The sequence below is a fragment of the Antechinus flavipes genome, chromosome 6, assembly GCF_016432865.1.
Source record: "Antechinus flavipes isolate AdamAnt ecotype Samford, QLD, Australia chromosome 6, AdamAnt_v2, whole genome shotgun sequence".
NCBI classification, from domain to species: Eukaryota; Metazoa; Chordata; class Mammalia; order Dasyuromorphia; family Dasyuridae; genus Antechinus; species Antechinus flavipes.
The window spans coordinates 27,904,100-27,924,525 of record NC_067403.1 but is presented as its reverse complement, the minus strand read 5'-3'; the positions used below and the strand labels follow the sequence as shown (position 1 = coordinate 27,924,525).

General features: G+C 40.0%; 1 protein-coding gene across 2 annotated transcripts in view; it reads right to left on the bottom strand.

Moving 5' to 3' along the window:
* Positions 1-4,572: 4,572 nt before the first annotated feature.
* The window catches only part of KLF3 (KLF transcription factor 3), a 32,108-nt gene continuing 16,254 nt past the window's right edge, over positions 4,573-20,426 (bottom strand). For both annotated transcript variants that reach the window (XM_051967401.1, XM_051967402.1), the window contains exons 3-6: positions 15,059-15,554; positions 13,872-14,025; positions 8,779-8,939; positions 4,573-8,211 (exon numbers count right to left, since the gene is read on the bottom strand). In XM_051967401.1, coding sequence (XP_051823361.1) covers positions 8,030-8,211; positions 8,779-8,939; positions 13,872-14,025; positions 15,059-15,554 — 993 coding nt within the window. In that variant the 3' untranslated portion in view covers positions 4,573-8,029. The remainder of the gene's footprint in view (positions 8,212-8,778; positions 8,940-13,871; positions 14,026-15,058; positions 15,555-20,426) is intronic.

The following is a 20,426-nucleotide window of genomic DNA, read 5'->3' as shown; positions in this document are numbered from 1 at the left end:
ACACTGTGAGCTGAGGCTTTTTAAATTTTGTTCAGTCCTTTTAGTCAAGTCTGACTCTTTGTGACCCCATTTTGGAGTTTTCTTGACAAAGATAATGGAATGGTTGGCTATTTCCTTCTCTGGCCCATTTGACAGATGAGGAAACTGAGGCAAGCGGAGAAGTGGCTTGCCTAGGGTCACACAGCTGGTGTGTGCTGAGATTGGATTTAAATCCAGGTCTTCCTGAGGTGAGAGCTGGCACTCTGCCCATGCACCCCTGGCTGCCCCTCAATCGAGGGCAGGAGCCCTCGATAACTTGTCCCCCTGCACTTCCTTCCCCCACTTCGTGCTCTGAGGAGCAAAGCCCTCATACACCTATATGGAGAGCAATCCAGGGGAGGAGATCTCTGAACAGGATGTTGGAAGGACCTGGCTGGAATACCGCCTCTAACCCTTATTTGCTATGAGAACTTAGATGAGCCTCAGTTTTCCTTCCTGTAAGTGCCACAGCAGTCCTCCTGTCCGGCTCCAGTGATCAGCTGCTCTGCGATAATGAGCAGAGAGCTGGAGACGGGGAAATTCTGGTCTGCATTTCGCCTTGTAGGCTGGCAAAGCCAGCCTTGGCTCCTGTGAAAAATGAGAAAATAATATTATATTAATTCTAATATAAAATTAATATATTATTTGAAAATAAGGAATATTAAGATATAACATTTTATTTTATTTATTTTTGCTGAGGCAATTGAAGTTAAGTGACTTGCCCAGGGCCACACAATATTCTATTTTATGTAAAATGAAGATGATAATATTGACTTCCCAGGATTGTTGTAAGGATCACTGACATAATATTCACAAAATACTCCGCAAACCAAAGAGCCTGAAATAGGTCTGGAAGATAGCGGCTAAAAGATCTGGAATTACTGTCTGGAAAGGTCATTCCTTCTACCCAGGAGAAGCAGCTGACTTACTTAGCAGAGCCCTCACTCGCTTCACATGGGAGACGTCACCCCCCTGATGTCATGGCCAAACAACAATGCTGTAGAAAGCATTGATTTGGCTCTAGGGGCAGCCAGGTCACGCCCTAGGGCAAAGAGCGTGGAGCACGAAACCGGGAACTCTTCCCGAGTTAAAATCTGGCCTCAGGCACTTAGTCACCGTGTGATTCTAGGTAAAGTCACTTAATTCTGCCTCAGTTTCCTCATCTGTAAAATGAACCAGAAAAGGAAACCGCAAAACCAGGCCAGGAAAACCCCAAATGGGCTCACAAAGAACTGGACACAACCAGCGGCCACAAAGGAAACCCTCTGGCCCTAGCACGTTGGACTAGAGGGCATGGGACCGGAGGGATCTCTGAAGCCCCTGATCAATGCCTTCCTTTCAGGTGGATGACACGCCCAAGATCACAGAGATAATAAGCCCCAGGAGCTTACTACTGGGAGGAAAGCCATTAGCTTTCCAATGGACCAGATTCTTCCAACCATTTTTTTTTTTTTTTTTTTTTGAGACTGGGATTCTAGATAAATAATAAACAAACATCTATGGATAGATTCATTGATTTGGTAGGAACTGGGATTTCAGAGGCTGGTTTTTTCCTGAGCAGTCTCAGCAAGGACTAATGAATTGCATCTAATTTTTACTTCTAAATCGTTCTTCATTTCCCCATTTTTGACTCTGAATGGGTCCAGATAAAGTGGACTTGCTTTCCAATGAAGAAGTGCATTCTTTGTGTGTCTGGCCTTTGACACCCCTAAAAAAATGAATAAAGATAATTCAGTTCTAAAAAGAATTCCTATTTTGTTTGGCTAAATTGATTTCCCTTTCTAGGTAACTTTCAAAAACAAGATGGAGGGAAGCTGGAGTGAAAAGAAAAAAATAGGTGTTATGTCAAAGGGGAGGGATAAGGGTTAGACCTGTGATTTCATTGATTTTGGAGTCATTCCGGGGCTAATTTTTTATTTTTAAAGGAAAATAATCCACTTTTAGAGAGCTTCTGAGGAGCTCAAAGTACAATTCATTTTATTATTTATCTATACCAAACTTTTGATGAGGAACCAAGGAATACCTTTCACAGCCATGAGAGATAACCCAAAGCTAGATAGCTAGTCAATGACCAAGGGGACAAATCCTTATCCGGAACTTTTAGAACTTTCCTCGGCATAATTACAACTTGTAGGGATGGGGGAAAGGCAGAGAGATGCCCTTTATCTCGAATGCAGTTTGGTCTAGCAAGGAGGCAGAAGAGGATTTCCTAACTTAATTTGCCAGGAGTATACTTGCTGAGAAGCTATGAAATGATAGAAAGATGCAGTTAGGAACACCTGGATTCAAATCCTACCTCTGACATGGATTAGCTGCGTCTCTGGTCACTTCATTTTTGTCTGCCTTGGTGTTCTCTGTAAAATGGGAATTATAGCTTTCCAGGATTGTTTGAGGATCAAATGTAGTAATTTTTGTAAAGTGCATCGCAAATCTTAAATGAATGTTAGCTTTATTATCCTATCTTATGTTGTGAAATATTATTGTTATATTGAGCCAAAACGTCAATATGAATCATGTACTTCCATAATAAATTCCAGTAATGTACTTCTAAGTATTTCTAGAAGTCCTTCAGGATCCCCTTCTAGTTTCCCTCTCCCCACTCCAAGCTTTCTCCGATAATTACAGCATGGCTTCTTTCCACTTGATTACACTGCTTTCTCTGAGATTTAATTAATCCATAACTTACTGCCTCCCTTCCTCCTTCCTTCTCTCCCTTTCTGTCATTCCAAGGTCACATCAGATATTACTTAGCTTCCATCATTTGGAGGACCGTATATAGTTAGGGATTAAAGATGCCATTTCTACTCTAGACTTCATCCCCACTGGAAATTTGGCCTCTCCCTCCTTTCCTTGCCCCGAGGGAACCGTTGTACTCCTCATATTGACTCCCTCAGCCCCATCCTGCTCTTCTTTATTACATTTAACTTATTTATGATGTTTAACTTAATTATGTATTTATTACATAGCTAGAAAGTAAGCTGCTCTAGGGGCAGGATCTATTTTGTTTATATTTGTATTCTAGAGATTTTGGCAATAATGAGCATGTAGTGCATGCTTTGGCTATCAAAAACAAAAATAAAGAACCTCCATGAGAAAGAACTTGTTTTCCGTTGACCATTATTCTTAATTTTTGATAGGTTCTACTGGTAATTTGCAATTTATAGAATATACCCACATCTGTCTGTTAAAATAACACTCAATGATGACATAAACCGCATCCCTACCAAGAAACACTGTGAGCAGGAATCCACTCTACCCACTCACCTTTCCTTCCTACCCTAGTATAAAAACAGATTCACAATGATGCTCACCTGGATTGTGTAAGCATCCCTCCCTCACGCCTTCCCAGCATCCTTTTTCTCTTGACCCCTATTGGTTCTGACTCATTTGTCTGATTTTTCTGCCTCCCATCTACTTTTAAGGTATGGCTAGAGCAAAAATTTCAATGAGTTTTTTTATTTTAAATCCTATTTCTGCTTCCCAGAAATATGGCTTCAATTGAAGTAGATTAAGGGAACAAAATCTTAATTCCACTAAGATTAAAAATAATAAAGTTACTCAGCTAAGGAAGCAGGCTCAAAAGCAGACCGGAGTTAGAGAGCACATGGATACAATATCCAGTTTAGGCAGAAAAAACCAAAGTTCAGACACACAGGTTGTTACAAATCACAGGTGGTCAGGTAACGGGACTATGGACCCGGATCCCCTACTCCAAGGCAGCCAATGGAACAGCGGTCACTCCAAGTCCAGATCCAGCCTCAGATACTCCCTGGTATAACTCTAGGCAAGTCACTTAAACCCATTTCCTCAACTCTAAAATGGGAATAGCACCTACCTTTTAGGGTGATGAGAACCAAATGAGGTTTCTATAAAATACCTGACACAATAATGTCATATTAATGATAGCTATTTATCACTTGTAAAACGCATTGCTCATTATCATATTATTACTTATAAAACTACTTTATCTTACCATTTTGTTGCCTTTCCCTGCTATATTAATAGCTATTTACCATTTATAAAATGTATTACTTAAAACCCCATTACTTATAAAACTACTTTTATTTTACCATTTTGTTGCCTTTCCCTGTTAATAGCTATTTATCATTCACAAACTGCATTAAGATCTCATTACTTATAGAACTCTATCTTACCATTGTTACCTTTCCATTATATTGATAGTTATTTATCATTTATAAAATATATTAAAACCTCATTACTTATAAAACTCTTCTATTTTATCTTAACATTTTTCCTTGCTACATCGATAGCCTTAATTTATAAAATGTATTACTTAAAACTTCATTATTACTTATAAAACTCTTTTCAACTTTTAATCTTACCATTTTATCTTTCCCTGCTATATCGATATTGTACTGTTCATGCCTGAATTATTACTTATAAAAATCCTATCAACCTCATCACCATTTTACCTCTCCCTTCCTATCTAACGAATTACGTGGGCAAGGGAAGGTCTCCTCTGGCAGTGGACCAGATTTTTTTCTTCGAGGAAACGTCTTTCATCCCCTCTGATGTAAAAATCATGTGATCACATTTAATATTCAGATGGTTTTATTAACAAGTTTATAATACATATATTGCATATGGTATATAGTATATGAGGACTGTACAGTACAAATTTATGTTCACAGTTTGACATGACAAAATGTCATTACTGAATTCCCATTGGACTACCAAAGTAGAAACAGTGAAGGTACATTAAACATTCACATCTTTAGTAAGAAAGATTACCAAAATGTTTCAGTATTTGCAAGTTATACTAATGCATGCTAAAAACCTCTTACCCATTCAGTCTTATTAGCTTATAAAATATATTACACTTTATTAAAAATTTCTGCATAGTTTACACGAGTATTAAAGTACTGTAAATGTAATATCCCGCTATACTGGCAGGTATGGTTTAAGAGATGCTAAGCAGAAAGATTATTTTGACCCTCTAACATTAAGTACATAAATAGCAAAAAAAAAAAAAAAAAAAAAAAAGTGCTAGTATCTGTAAGACATAAGATTGGCGTAGCCCTCATGTAATGTGTGTAAAATGGCTTAATTTTAGAAAGAATTTTCAGTCGTTTTAGAAGTTGTTAACCTGACTGAAGAGAAAGAGAACATATTCTGACCAACTTTTATGTACTCTGGGGATTAATCAAGAACTATGGTATATTTTTTAAACAAATCAAATCACTGCCAAAACCTGCTTTCCTCGAAGAGATTGTCGAAAAATAAACTGATCACAAATGACACACAGGGCTATACGTTATCAGCAAAATCACCTAGAATCCTTTATTAGTGCAATACTGATAGTGCAGTTGAGTGTTCCATTTTAAAAAATATCCGTCTAGTTCTCCTATGAACCTTCTGCTAATTTAGCATCTCCTTAGTTGTATGTAGTAGCTATTCTGCTAATACATCCCCCAGCCCCAAAGTCCATTAGAAAGTTAATGCCCATTGAAGATGTAGATTCACATTTTAAAACTCTAATAAGACAGATTGTTATTTCCCGACTTCTTCCCCATAACACTTAATTTGAGAAATCCTTTAGCAAATGGAATTAAGAAAAAAAATTCCACGTGTACAATTATAATCGATTAAGGATGTTGTTACTAAAAACCACATCGAGAATGATAGGGTATAGAACCAAGGGCATTTCGAGATTACGCTGTATTTGACTCCTTCCACAATAAACAGCTACAAACTGCTAAGACACTAGTGTCTTATTTTATCTATAAGAGTAAAATACAATATTTATAAAGGAAGATTTGAGAGAAGGCCAAATATTAAACTAAAGATAGAGTAACATGGGAACGCGTAATCAGGTCTCGGGATTGTTTTCTTTTTGAAGTTGATTGTTGATAGTTTTCTTACCAAAACAAACCAATAGGAAACAAGTTAAAAGCACTGACAAATCACCTCTGAAAACTCGTTTGCTATTTCTAATGTAAATATGCAAACCTCAAATTTCAGGGCACCCCATCTCTTCCACAGATTCCATACAAGTTGAGAAAAATTTTTTGGGGGGTAGAACAGCACAAACTACATTTATTGGATCAGACACGCCCTTCTTATTTTCATTCCATCTCGATTCTTGAGGACATTAACTGAAATTCAAGTTGGTGCTCTGGCCCTGAATGATACCTCTTCGTGTTATTTTTTTTTTTTTTTGGGGGGGGGGGGAGAAGGGGTGGGAGAGAAGGGAAGGAGGAATCAAATTGTGAATCCATTTTTTAATCCATAAAATTAATCAATTCTGGACTAAAGAAAAAAAAACCAAATAATTCAGATAAGCCAAGATAATACATTCATTCCCAATACATCTTAACCAAAATAGTCATTTTAATGTGGGTCATCGATGCTGGAGAAACAGAATAGGTTTGGAAAATGCACAACTGTTCCACATTTGAATTTCCTGATGCTTAGTTTATTGCCATAGCAACTGGCTGTCCCACATAACTCTCGCAGGATTCAAAAGGTGATGGAATCTTCAAGATGGTGAAACGCACCGGCTCCCTCTCGGTCGTTACTGAAGCCACGTTCTTTTCCTTAGAAGTTGAGTGGTCCCAGGGGTACAATTCTCACTCGCGCCTCTCCTCTCCCTACTTCTGCAAGGCCACACCTCAGATCCTAGATGCCCCCTTTTAGTCCTGGGTGCCCCATCTGCTAATTGAGAACAGAAAATCGGGCCCCCCAATATCCCAGATTGACAGTACTGCTCAAAAGCCAGCTTTTGAGGAAGACCTTCCTCAGGGATTCCAGTTCCAACAGGGTTCTGACCGCTCTGCTCGTCCCACGGCCGGGACCCCGCCATGCTGATCTCACCAGTCCCGAGCAGGAGGATGCTTGGGATCTCCGGGGCGCTGCTCGCTGAGGGGAGGGACTGAGTGGATACACGTGGATCCCTGAATGGTGGGCGCGTTTGGAAATCTGCGCAGCGTGTCTGCGTGTGTGCTCTGTGCTCGCTAGCTCTATTTATAGAGAGGGACGGATCTAGGAAAGCATTAACAGCTGTTTCTCAAAGACACCCCGAGAGTGCGTGAGACCCATTAGGTTATGGGAATGGACACGGTGCCCTGTGGGACCCCAAAGCTAAGGAAGGTGCTTTCGTGATCTCCCCAGTCACCTCCTCAGCTCTTCATCCCTCTGGCTGCAGAGCACCCAGGGTGGAGAACTTAAAGATTGTGCTTTCTCATGGTACGAATCTGTAGACGCGGATGGAACATGGACCGGAGAAGTGGGAAGACCTGAAGTGAGAGTTCAGGAAGGGGCTGATGGAAATGCTCCCAGGACCCCGGCCCCCCAGCATGCTCGTGCTGGGGGGAGGGGGGGAGCAGCTATCCGGCCTCCCCCCGAACCCCCTCCTGCTCCCCACTTTATAGTGGACACCATAGGAGGAGTCGCGCTGACCGCCCGGTCCCGAACGTGATCTGCTGGCTGAACGCAGGAGGCCGAGACAACAAATACCGCTTCTAACTTAGGTGGGAAACAAATGCGATTTCTGACAAGTGACGACAAGGAAGAGCTGACCGATCGGGTCTCATCCCGCCACAGTTCTGGTTAAGCCCGTGGGGAACGTTCCACTCTTTCCAACCAGATTCTAGGGCCCATAAGCATGGGGTTCTGGCAAGAACTAGCAGTCTGGATACTGGATTTCTAATACATTTACTGGTTTGTCAATATATGATGAGCAAATACATGGAGACGCTGACAAACGGCTAGGTTAGTTTACACGTTCCCTTATGCAGTACATTAAACATGTCTAGGAGGGTTTGCTTAGCATCCCCAGAAACAACAAGTGTTCACATTCTTTAGGTCTGACCCGTGGCAAGGAGAAAGGAGGGTTAGATACCATCTATTACTGACCATATGGAAGTTTTTAATGGTATAAACTCAGCGATTCAGACCAGCTGAATCCAAATTAAAATGTACATGTAAAAAAATGAGTTAGAGAAAGGGAGGGAGGCGGCGAGAGAAGGGCGGATACGGAGGCTGGCGGACTTCAGACTAGCATGTGGCGTTTCCTATGTAGAGCAAGGTGGTCGGAACGCGAAAAGCTCCGGTCACAGTCTGGGCACTGGAAGGGTTTAATCCCAGTGTGTTTGCGGAAATGCCTTGTGAGTTCATCAGACCGAGCAAATTTCCACGTGCAGCCTTCCCATGTGCACTTGTAGGGCTTTTCTCCTGCAAAAGAGAAGAAAAAGGATTGACTCCACAGCCGGACGATTTAACATTTTCTGTTCTTAGAAGGATGGGCAATAGCGTCATTGTCTGACATTTCACTGAATCCCTGCCGAGTTGGAATCTTAGAAGTAACTGCTGAAGCAGAGGGCAGGACTGAGCGTGTCGCCTGGGGCCCCCACAAGCCACGGCAGGTCTGGGGCTGTCTTCCCTCGGGAGGCGACCAGGGCCAGCCCCCTGGTCTAGACTCGGGGCTTCCCCGAGGAGGCCGGGGTCCTGCCTTTAGTCGTCCAGGCCCAGGTCGAGCAGCCAGACCTGCTCGAAAGCCAGCATCACAATGGGGGTTCACTGAACCCCATCACACCCAAAGCCCACCTACGGCTCACGCTCCAAGCAGCCCTTGGAATGTGCAAACAGGGCAGACAAGGCCCTGCCCCCCGAGCCCCAGGGCAAGGGACCGGACATGGCCACAGTTACTGGGACCTTTCCTGGCTGGCCATGGCTCCAAGACACAGACACAGGTTAGGGCTCTAATTATCTGGGTCACTCTGGGCCCACTGGCAGTCGTACCTGTGTGGGTTCTTCTGTGGGCCTTCAAGTGGGAGCTCTTGGTGTAGACCTTGTTGCAGCCCTCATAGTCACACCTGTGGATCCTGCGTTTTCTTTGCGTATCTGGAGACTCCACAGGTAGAGGTCTCTTTCCAGGCTGGACTATGACTGAAGGGTGGTTTCTGTTAAAATTAAAAAAAAAAAAACCTTAAAATGGCAAACAGAAAGTCTACCTCACGTTCTTCAAGAAGTCTAAGCCGATTAATTTATCTTACTCATAAGCACCAGCCATCATCACCTTTGTTTTTTATTTAGTTCTGTCCGCTTAAGAGCATTTTATCCCAGAAGCAAAATGATTTAAGCCGTCCTGAGCTTGTAGATAATAACACCATAAGCCAAGACTCCCGTGAGTCAGGCAACGACCACTTTTTGTCTTGTAGAGGGGTCTCTCGTAATAGAAAATTTGCTTTTAATTTTTAAATAACAGCTTTTCTATATCTTAGGAGCAATGGTTCCTTTGTCTGCATCGAGACTTTAAGGCCGCTCCTAGCAGAGAACTTCCTGTTTGGTGGCGGGCGTGTCTCCTTCACCCCAGGCTGGGAAGCAGGGTTCAGGCGGCCATCCCCCCACAGGATGTCTGAAGCTGGCTCTCTACCTTCCCAGCTGCCCTACCTGGCTCTTAACCCCAGGGGTACACTGATTCCTGGGAGGACTTCTCTCTCTCAGATGGGACTTTGAATTAATATCAGGAATCAGATTCCTAAAGGCTGATCAGCTATATTTTGGTTTTTGACTCTGCACACAGTAAGTGCTTTTAAGTAAGTGCTCCATGTTTAACATATATTGGATTACTTGTTAAGGGAGGGGAGGGAAAAATGTAGAACACAAGATTTTGTAAGGGTGAATGGTGAAAATTATCCCCATTTTGAAAATAAAATGCTTTAATTTTAAAAAAATAACTAAATGCTCAAATGAGATCCTGAGTGAAGTATTTTAAAACACTTTATAAACAGCAAGTATTATTCTTCAATAGGAAGATCAAGTGAAATTTCCCTGCTACTTAAAAGTTGAAACCCAGCCCAGCAGCTTAGCCAATTTTGAAAAATGTTTTTTTCCTAAGGACCAAGCATTCTCCCAGATTCACATGTCTACTTGATATTTTTAATTAAAAGATCACATGCTAATACAGCAACTGGCTCCAATTTCAATGAAAAACATTTTTTGGTTTTCATAGCCGATGACACAGACATTGAAAATGGCAACAAATCTCAACTTGTCCCTAATAAATTAATTTTTATGCCTTTGGGTTTACAGAATGGCAAAGAGATACAAAAGGGAAGGAGAAGGGGATGTCCCTGAGTATACTGAAGTATAGACCCCTTGGAATAAGCTTGGATGTTCTTTTTTTAAGTCTTCCTCCAGCCCCCCTTGGAACCTGTCAATCACATTCTCCATTACTGTGTTCTCCATCTGATTTCTCCTACTAGACTATCCATCTTCCTTGCTCCTACAGTAAGGAGATGTTTAATCAAAGAAATGAATCAAGGGCTCAGGAATAAAACTGGAAAGAGTTGTAACTGCAGGTAAGATATTCTACAAGAAAAGATGGGAGTGTATCTAAGGTATCTAAGAATTACCTAAAGAAAAATGAAGGAGAATGGTTGAATTTCAAATCAGCATTTATTAAGCTTCTACTACAAGGTGGCTAAAATGCAATTATTGTTCATTAATATGGAGAGGAGAAATCCAGATATAAAAAATCCCAGAAACAATTCCTCTCCATAGCATAATTTTTCCTCCACATTGACTTAGACCAAGACTTTAGAGAGAAATATGTCACCGCTTAAAAATTAATAGAGGGACGATGCCGTCTTGGGAGGAAATTACCTAAAAAAACTCTCCTCTAATTGTGTTCAACTGTAATGATACAGTTAATATCACTGATAATCAATTGTGATGATTAAAATAAAAAATGATTTTTAATCTAGCTAACACTGATAAAACTACTGTGCAAAGTGCTTTCCAATTATTATCTCATTTGATTCTCACAACTCTTGAGAGGCAGGTGCCATTATCACCCTCTTTTTACAAATAAACTGGAGAAAACAAATTAAGTGACCTTCCCAGGGTCACATAATGAATGGCTCAGGCCAATCTAAACTTCCTGACTCCAGATTATTGCACCAGTTAGCCATCCTACATACATTATCCTTGTGATTCAGCTTGAAAATCAAACATTTTCTCTTTAAAAAAAAAAAAGTGAACAAGTTAAAGTGTGTGTGTATGTGCATCTATGGTATAAAAAATGACAGGCAGGTTGATTTTAGAAAATCATGAAAAAATTTTCATGAAATAGTGAATTGAAACAAGAGGAACCAAGAGAACACTGTATACACTGACAGCAATATTGTTATCCCATCTCTAAGGAAATAAGTGTTAAGATATGTGTGGTGGGCAGCGAGACAATTTGGAACTTAATGTAATAAGATAAGTTAATTTTTTTTAAAAAGTGTACTTTGTCTATATTTTGTTTATATTTTGATTATATTTCATCTATATTTTATTTCTAAATTTAACTTTCATTTAGAGGAACTCGTATAAATCATATATGTACTTGTTTATGAAAAAATACTCCAACAATTATAATCTATGTTTGTGAATCATAATGGATTATGATCCTTAAAAAAAGTACTATGATTGATATGTATAATAATTTAACCAGGGGACTGATGGGTGAACTAGTATGGCCAACTGAGGTAGGGGAAGGAGGCGGCAATAAAAGGGGAAACTTTTGGCGGGTGAGGAGACTTCATTCTTTATGTTTTATATTTGAAGACAATACTTCACTTTTCATTAAGACAAAAACCAAAGCAACATGTGTCTTTAATTTCATAAACCAATATTTAAATATTTCACACCTATAAGCTACTTTTTGACTACTATTAACAATATTACTTTTGCCCCACGTTTTAGTAGCTAATATTATGCTTTGACAGTAGCAAAATATTCCTACCACTTTTTTTAAAAGCTATTCATAGGCCCATTAATGTTAAATTCTAAAAACTGTTTTGAGAATTATAAACAAGCAAAAAGCTCTCGAGGATATTGGAAATAAGAGGGTATGCCAGAACCTCTTTAAAAGCCAAAAAGGAGAGCCTGCTTAATGGTGAGAAGCTCCTCCTCCAAATCCCCCAAGCCCCCCAGAGTCCAAACTTCTGAGGTGAGTGAGGAGGCTGGGTGCTCTCATTTATGGGACTTTGGGGTAGTTAGTGGAAAAGGTGGCGATCTTCAAGCTGTTTCAGTCTTAAACCAACTTTTTAAAGCTGGTTTCCCTCAAGTTGGCTAGAGTAAAAAATAAAAAATTCAACTTAAAAAAAAAAGACCAGACATTCCATCCCCTAGAACTTTTCCTTCCAAATATGGCTGCAATTGTATAAAACTGAACTCTCTCACAAAAACTGCCTTCCTGAAGCCTTCGAAAGTATGCCGTGTCAGCATGCCATGCTTCAAAGAAATTAGTTCTGAAGCCTTATTCGATGCCTCCAGAGTAAGGAATACATAATGGAAACATCCTGGAGCGGGCTGAAGCGGGGCTGTGAAACTATAGGCTGAGGGCTACAAGTGATTCTTTCCTGGCCCGCCGACTGACTGTGTGGGACACCACTGGGGATGGTCCAAGACATGACTTAATCACATCTGTGTGTGAACAGCATTCATCCAGGAGCGCACTGTCCAAACGGTGGAAAACTTACTGGTGAAGATTCAATACCTCGCTTAACAACCACTCATTTAAAGAGTGACTTAGCCGGTGTCTAAGTTTTTGGTAGTGTTAAAAACCAGCATTTTACCACTCGGAATTAATATGAAATATAACAATCACTCAATTATATGGCAACGTAAGGTTTCTTCGTAAAGAGATCACCGAAACACACTAAAGTTTTCGCTATCAGTTACAATAATAAAAATTAGCACAGAAATGTTAAAGAACAGAAATGACAGTTGATTTACAAGTTGTGGTGTAATTGGAGTTAGAGACCTCAGTAAGAATCCAGCGCTGCTATTTGCTTCCTGAGTGATGAGATCATTCAAAACAAAATGAATTTTCTGGCTCTCCTCAATAAAATGAAGACTTTTCATCCAATTTTAAATGAGATTCTGAAAGTAATGGGGTGGTATTTTCAAAATAACCTTTTAAAATTAAAATCCATAACAACTAATATTTAGGAATATCATAGCCCTTGCTTTTGATCATCATGGATTACTTTGGCATCTTGGTGAAACATATGAACTCTTTCTCATTAAAAAAGAATAAAGTCTTTGTGTAAAATAAATTAAGGCAAAAATTTGTTCCCTCCTCTTAACTAATGGGAGTTCACATTCCTACTACCAAAATGAGAGAGTCATAATGATCAAAGAATAACCTAATGTGAACAGGATTGAATGTGAATGCTACTAGGGTCCAGCTTCTTAAAACTGTCTTGTACCTAAATGTGGGGTCATGAAATTGATTTTTTAAATCAGTAAATGTTTGATTTGCATATCTATTTTTTAACCTGTATATCTGGTATGTATGTATGTTATATGCAGGGTCATGTAAAAATTTCTTGGGTGAAAAGGGGTCAGGAAAAGGGGTGGAAAAAGTTCAAAAGCTACTAAACTGTAATTCTAGGACATATTGGTCTTTTGAATCTGAAAAATTCTAGTGTTATAAAAATGGAAAATAAGGATCACTTTGGTCTGAAAAATGGCTTAATAAAAGAGAATGAAATTGAAAAGAGGATGCAAGGAGTGTGGGAAGTGGATCAGAGGCTGCAGTTTTGGTCCCCAGTATCAAACTGCATGCTGAACTTAATAATTCCAGATGGCCCAAAGAGTGGGGCTCCAAGGACAAAAGATGGGACCTCTCTAGTGGAAGTCCCTCCAGGTTCTTTGATTTGTAACTGTAGCCATTATTTACTCAGCCTCTCTGGTATTCCTTTAATTTGTCATTAGGCACAAAATCCCAATTTCTGGCTCACATAACAGCCGATGGCTGATCCTGCCGCCGCCATGTCCTCAGCCACCTGATGGCAAACGATTCTGTACGAATGACAGGTAGATCCAAATATACTTACTCTTGCAACATTGCAACTTGTGGAGGGGATACTGAGTTCATTAGTGGGGGTGACATTTCTTCAGGATAATAATCTGTCCTCTGTGGTTCAATCCCAGGCTCTACTTTGATTTTTTTCTGCAAAATAGGCTTCTCGTAGGATTCGATTACAGGTACTGGATGGGGACAAAAGAGAAAGGGAAATAAGTTTAAGGGCCCTTGTTGAGAAATGCCAGGATTCTACCAGTCTCGGTGGGAAAACACCATTTGGACAGCCCCTATCTCCAACCAATGCTCTCCTTTCCTCTCACAAAAATGATAAAGTTCTGGGTATAATCTCACTAGAACTTTTGTTTTAGTGACTAATTATCGTGCCACAAAGAAGCAAGGGAAAAGTAGAAATTCATGCTTTTCAACCTTGATTTTGAAAATTTCCCATCTACAGTCAAGCTTCCTGCACTCTACCAGCTGAAGAATAAAGGCTGTAAACATGACCACACAGTTCCCAACTTTTAAAAAAAAGATATTTAGTAAATGACCATTGGTTTTATCTTAAATGCCTGTAAGCCCAGGGAGCTGCCCTCTAAGTTTCTAGAGAGCATGGTCCCCAATAATCTCAGCAATGACATCTCCTAGGGTGTCCGAGGCCACAGATGCATCGTACTGGTGCAATCTTAAATTGCATCTTAAGTTGAGTCTACCATTAACATCTTTTAACACTTCACTGGCTCCTTTCCTTTCTTACCCAGAATTTCTCTCTCAGATGTGTACCTCAATTCTACAAATTATTTAATTTAATAATTTAAATTATTGCCCATTATGGCCATAATAATGGGCAATAATAATTTAAATTATTGGCTAAAATAGTATCATTATTATGACCATGATAATGGCCAATGATAATAAAAAATAATAATAACTTAAATTATTGGCTAAAATAATATTATTATTATGGCCACAATAATGGCCGATGATAATAAAAAATAACAATAACTTAAATTATTGGCCAAAATAATATGATTAGTATGGCCACAATAATGGCCGATGATAATAAAAAATAATAACTTAAAATTATTGGCCAAAATAATGATTAGTATGGCCACTATAATGGCTGATGATAATAAAAAATAATAATTTAAATTACTGGCCAAAATATTATTATTATGGCCACAATAATGGCCAATAATAATAAAAGAGAGCGTGTCTTACCTTGCATGCTACTTGTATTTTCCAATTCATCTGCTAGGACAGTAGAAACCATTATAGGCTGCTGAAGGTGACTTGCGTACATGAAAGGTACAGGTTGCACAACAACCGGCTGTATAACTGGAAGGATTCCAGGGCTGCGAATTCCGTGTCGAGAAAGAGCTGCCATCACCGGTGGGATCGGCAATGGCACACTGAAGGGCTGGACGCCCGGTGGGGGCGGCGTGAATTTTTTCATAGGTGGGCTAGGCGAGGGCATAGTTAATCCAGGTGAGGCTCGCCTGTGAGAAGTCTGAAATTTCAGTGGGGAAGGTGAACTTCCGGCCGAAGGTGGGGAACTCCGCTTGTTCACCGTGAGATCGACGGGTTCCATCTGGATTCCATTAGAACTAAGGCCTTCTGGGGTCGGATAGAATTTATTGTGTAACATGTTCGGTGTAGAATAAATGACACTGTACTTGTTTGACTTCATATGTTCCATGAAATTAGATGGATAGGACTATTTGAGGAAAAAAAAAAAAAGAATTGTGTAAGCAAAAAACATGTATATCGGAAAACCTATTAGGAAGAAAAATACTGATTAAAAAAAACAAGTTTGATGGTTTTAAATGTGGTCTTATATCCCAGTAATCCAAAACCGTTGACCCAGCCACTACTACACTCCCAAAGTTCAAAGAAGAAAAGGACCCATTTACAGCAACATGTTTGTAAGATCCCAAAAATGGAAACCGAGGCAGTGAAAAAATCTACTAAACTACCACTAAAAATTGTGGAATACAAATGTAAAAGATTATTTATTATTCTGTCCTAAGTCACGATGAAACGAACAGTCTTGGAAGAAAGTGGGAAGACAGTTATGAGCTGATGCAGATGAAGAGAGCAGGGCTGGAAGAACAATTTGTATTACAACATTTTCAAGAAAAACAGCTTTGAAGGACTTTAGAACTGATGGCTGCAACGATAAAGCAGGAGTTCAGCTCTGGAGATGAATCACACCACCCACCTCCTGCAGACTTAAAATCCGGCTCGCAGCCGGCCCACAGCAGAATGTGCTTTGCTGGACTATCCCTATTAGTGGGTTTCTGACTTGTCCCATGGGGCTGGAGGGAAAGCAGTGAGAGGGAGAGAACTTTAACCCCACAAAGAACATGTACAAAGCGTCCTAAGAAGGAGAACAGGATTCTAAAAAGCCAGAGAACTCCAATAGAATCCTTTCCCCCATTTATAATTAAATTGAGCAGTGAGATGCTGAAGAAGCAGTTGGATGTCACTGAGACTGGAAAGATCTGAGTTCAAATCCAGCTTTATTTTTTAAAATTTATTTATAAATAAATACACTTTATTAATTAAGTGTATTTAATAAATACCCTACAAATACACTTATTTATAAATCAGGCTTGTTAATAGTACTTTCCTCCCAGAGTTATTGTGAGGATCAAACGAGAGAATATTTGTAAAGCAGTCTTGACTTTTTAGCATTTGACAAAAATGACTCAGTCTATTTTGTGGATGAAATGGAAACATGTGGGCTGCATTTAAATAAATTCTGAGTGGGATAAAGAAATGTACTCAAAGGGAATGAGGAATCTCAGGAGGCCACAGAAAGTAGATTCAACATTTTTAACCATCACCAGGATCAAGATATGGATGCTCCGCTTATTAAATATGGAAATGACACAAGACTGGACATGATAGCTCAACGTGGAGCAATAGCACAGCACCTACTTAAAGAAAAAAAAAGCTAATGCAATCACCGGCTACGTGAATGCTGGTGGGGTGTCCAAACCACCGATACCCAGAGTGCTATAATTAATTCTGGGTGCAAGAATACTGACAAACTGGATAGTGAATTGTTTGGATTATGATCCATATTAGATGAGGGAAGAAGGAAATGAAATAAGCATTTATTAAGCACCTACTATGTACCGGGTACCATTCTATGACTTCATTTGATCCTTAAAACCACCTGGGGAGGCAGGTGCTATGATTACCTCCATTTTCCATTTGGGAAACTGAGGCACCAAATGTCACCTGTGTGTCATACAGGTCACAGGAAAGCAAGGTCTGTTTCCTCCCAAGTTAAGAAGGCTCCAATAAGGAGAGACCAACCACAGAACCACCATGAGAGGGGCACTGTAAAAACCAGACCCAACTTCCAGTTTTACAGAAAAAGTCTCGGCGCAGTCACCAGCTCAGGCTCCCCCCTAATATCCGACTGCCTCCCTGCCCCTAGAAATAGCTGACCATGGCTACATATAATGGGTGTATCCACTCCATCCCAACCAGTCTCCAGAAACACCATTATACTTGTCGTACTAAGGTCACTAGTAACAAAAGCTAGCCTTTACTTTGGCTTTTTAAGGTTTGCCAAGTGTTGTCTCACTTAACCATCGATAGCTGTTCCCAAAGACTTTGTATGTGTAGCATACATAAATGATGATTGCTTTACACTGTGGTATCTGTCACAGAAAATCACACCATAAAAATGACAAATGTGTGTGCCTTTCGTTCAAAATACACACTTCTCCCTCAAAACTCACACAAATCCACCCTACCAATCTGTCATCCAGACTTGAGTAAGACCCGTATCATTCTGATATTAATTCTTCATTTCTAATTTACTGCTTTTATGTCTCATTGTCCATATCAACAAGATCCGCCTTATACTGTAAGCTTCCAAAGAGCAGGAGGGACTGTCTACAATCTGAATTGGAGTTTCACACTAAAAAACATACACATTATAAACATTTTTTGATGGCAGTGAAAGAACCTACTCCTCCATTCCCAATACATCAATGGATTATATATATAATTCCATATATAATTGGATATCCAATGGAAATCCACATATTGGATATATAAAATATATCTAAATACTGTCTAGAATGAGGTTTAACATTATGTTAACTGTTTAGTTGCAATCATCAGAGGGAGATTTAAAGAATATCAAAAATGGAATCCCTCAAAATAATTTCTATTTGGTCTTGGAATGAATGAAATCCACTCTATCCTTATTCCCCCCACCCCTTTCTACTCCAGACTTGGGCTCTCAGGTGAATGATCTAGTTTCAGGGGATACCCAGGTCAGGGCTGATAATCTACTCATAAGATAAACGTGCTTAACAACTGACTGCAAGGGCATATAAAGCTAGAAGTTAGTTCTCCCAGCCTAAAGCAGCTGCCACACCCATAGCACAGCCAAATTCCTTAATTATAGACCTGATCTTAATAGTTTCAGAGTAATCTAATTTTAGTGTAGTTTAAACTTTTTGGAAACGCAAAGTCCAGATGTTTAAGTGTATCCTGTCTCTTCCACTTACTAGTTGTTTTAACTTGCTTGGATCCCAATCTTCTCATCTATACTAATGAGGCCCCTAGGCCTTCTAAATAGATGATCTTGTGAAATATAAGTTCCTCACTGATTTAAGTGATAAGGAAATTCTCATTGCAATGAAGTTGGATATTCTTACGAGAGAGGAAAAAAAGTAAACTTTAAACAATTAAAAGAAGGCAAACTTTCAAAATCTCCTTGTTGGTCTATAGCATTAATTCTTATCCCTCCCAAATATTGGACAAGTCGTTGCCTTTCAAGACTTTGGACAATTTCTCCAAGTTGCAAAAAAGGCACCTAATTGAACTGGTGGAGGGAGTCCAATGAAATAAGTCATAGGTGCAGTTAATTGACACTATTCCCACTTTGAAAAACAGGGGATGTGGAAAAGCAACCTTAAAATGCATGCAAAATGGATATTCTAAAAATCAGTCATGGGCTGTTCCAATAGTCAAGGGGCTATGATTTGGCAGACATGGATGCTCCCTCCACCTCATAAACCTCTGCAACTGGGGAGGTCATTTTCAAGAACGTGCATGTTGGTCTGTGGCTAGGCCGGTCCTTAAACGGCAGACACGTGGCCTGTAATGTTCCCTTCTCCAGCTTGGCAGGGCCTGCCAGAGCTTGCCCTTGGATGGCAAATGTTGGGAACATGGGTCGCCTCCGGGTCACGAGGAGGCATCTGAGCAGGGGTTCTGTGGCGGCTGCTGATTTATGGAGAACACATACAACCCCCCCCAAACCCCAAAGATGTCCCAGGACCATGTCCTAGAACATGTAGCAGGCGAGAAGCCAAAATGGCACCAGGTTCACTGCAGAGTCAACAAAGGACCATAATAAGGAATGTATAGTGAGGGCTGAAGTTTACGACACTGCAATTAAATACAGCACAATGAAAACCAAAACAAGTTTCCATCAATCTCAAGTCTCACTCAAGACAAAAGGTCTTAACTTGGATCATAAACTGTACAAAAATGAAGAATGATTTCTAATTGTTTTGATTCAGCAAAGAGCAACTTTCCTCTTCCATTTTCACCTCCTTTTCTCTCTAATAAATTTTCTTCCTAATAAAACCGCAAATAACTAGAACTTCAAAACTAAGTGGAATTTCCCCCTTTTATATTGCTTTAAGGAAAAGCAATAGATCTGAATAAAAAACCTCAAAAACCAAGAGCTCAAAACAGATTTTCAGAGCCTATCCTGAAATCAGAACACAAAATCTACTCATTTACATATTTAGAAATGCACCTTTTACACCTAAGAAGCCTAGATCTATCTCCAAGATCTATAAATACATATACACAATATATCCCCTATGCATTTATATGTGTGTGTGTATGTGCATATATATATATATATATATATATGCATACACACTGCTAAAGCACCAAACATGAACAAGTCTCTAATTTATTGGAATAACTTTCCTACTTGAGACCGTGCAGAAGTCTCAGAATGACAGAAGCAGAAGGACCTGCCCACCTGCCTGTCTGCAGCCAGTCTGGGAGGCCCAGAAGCCTGGGAGAAACTCTGGGTCCCAGGAGAAGCTCTGGTCCCTGGAGAGCTGGGAGAACTCCGGTCCTGCGGAGCACCCCAAGTCTGAGGACTTCCCCTGGCCCCGAACATCACGGTCGGCATCCTAGGTTGGTGCAGTTGCTGGCTTCCAATGTGGCCAGTCTCGGGGAGCTAGGAATTTAGTCAGGGGAGGATTTTCTAACTTCATAACATTCTCAAGTGTTTCAAACCATAAACTCGGGGAGGAAAAAAAAAAAACACAAATAAGACGTAGTTTCATAAACACCATGGGCAGTCTTGGCTTGGGCCTTGGTTTTCAAATGAATCCCCTTCTCTTATAACAACTCATTTTCTCCTTTGAATAAAGGAAACCATTTAGGGATAGAGGGGTCACAAGGACAAATCACTAAGCTTAAGACTTCTGTCTTATTTTACAGGCCTGATGACTAATTATATCAAGTCTTATTGCACCACAAAAGACAGACAATTGTCATTAATAAAACCTACTTGCTAAAGAATTTTGCT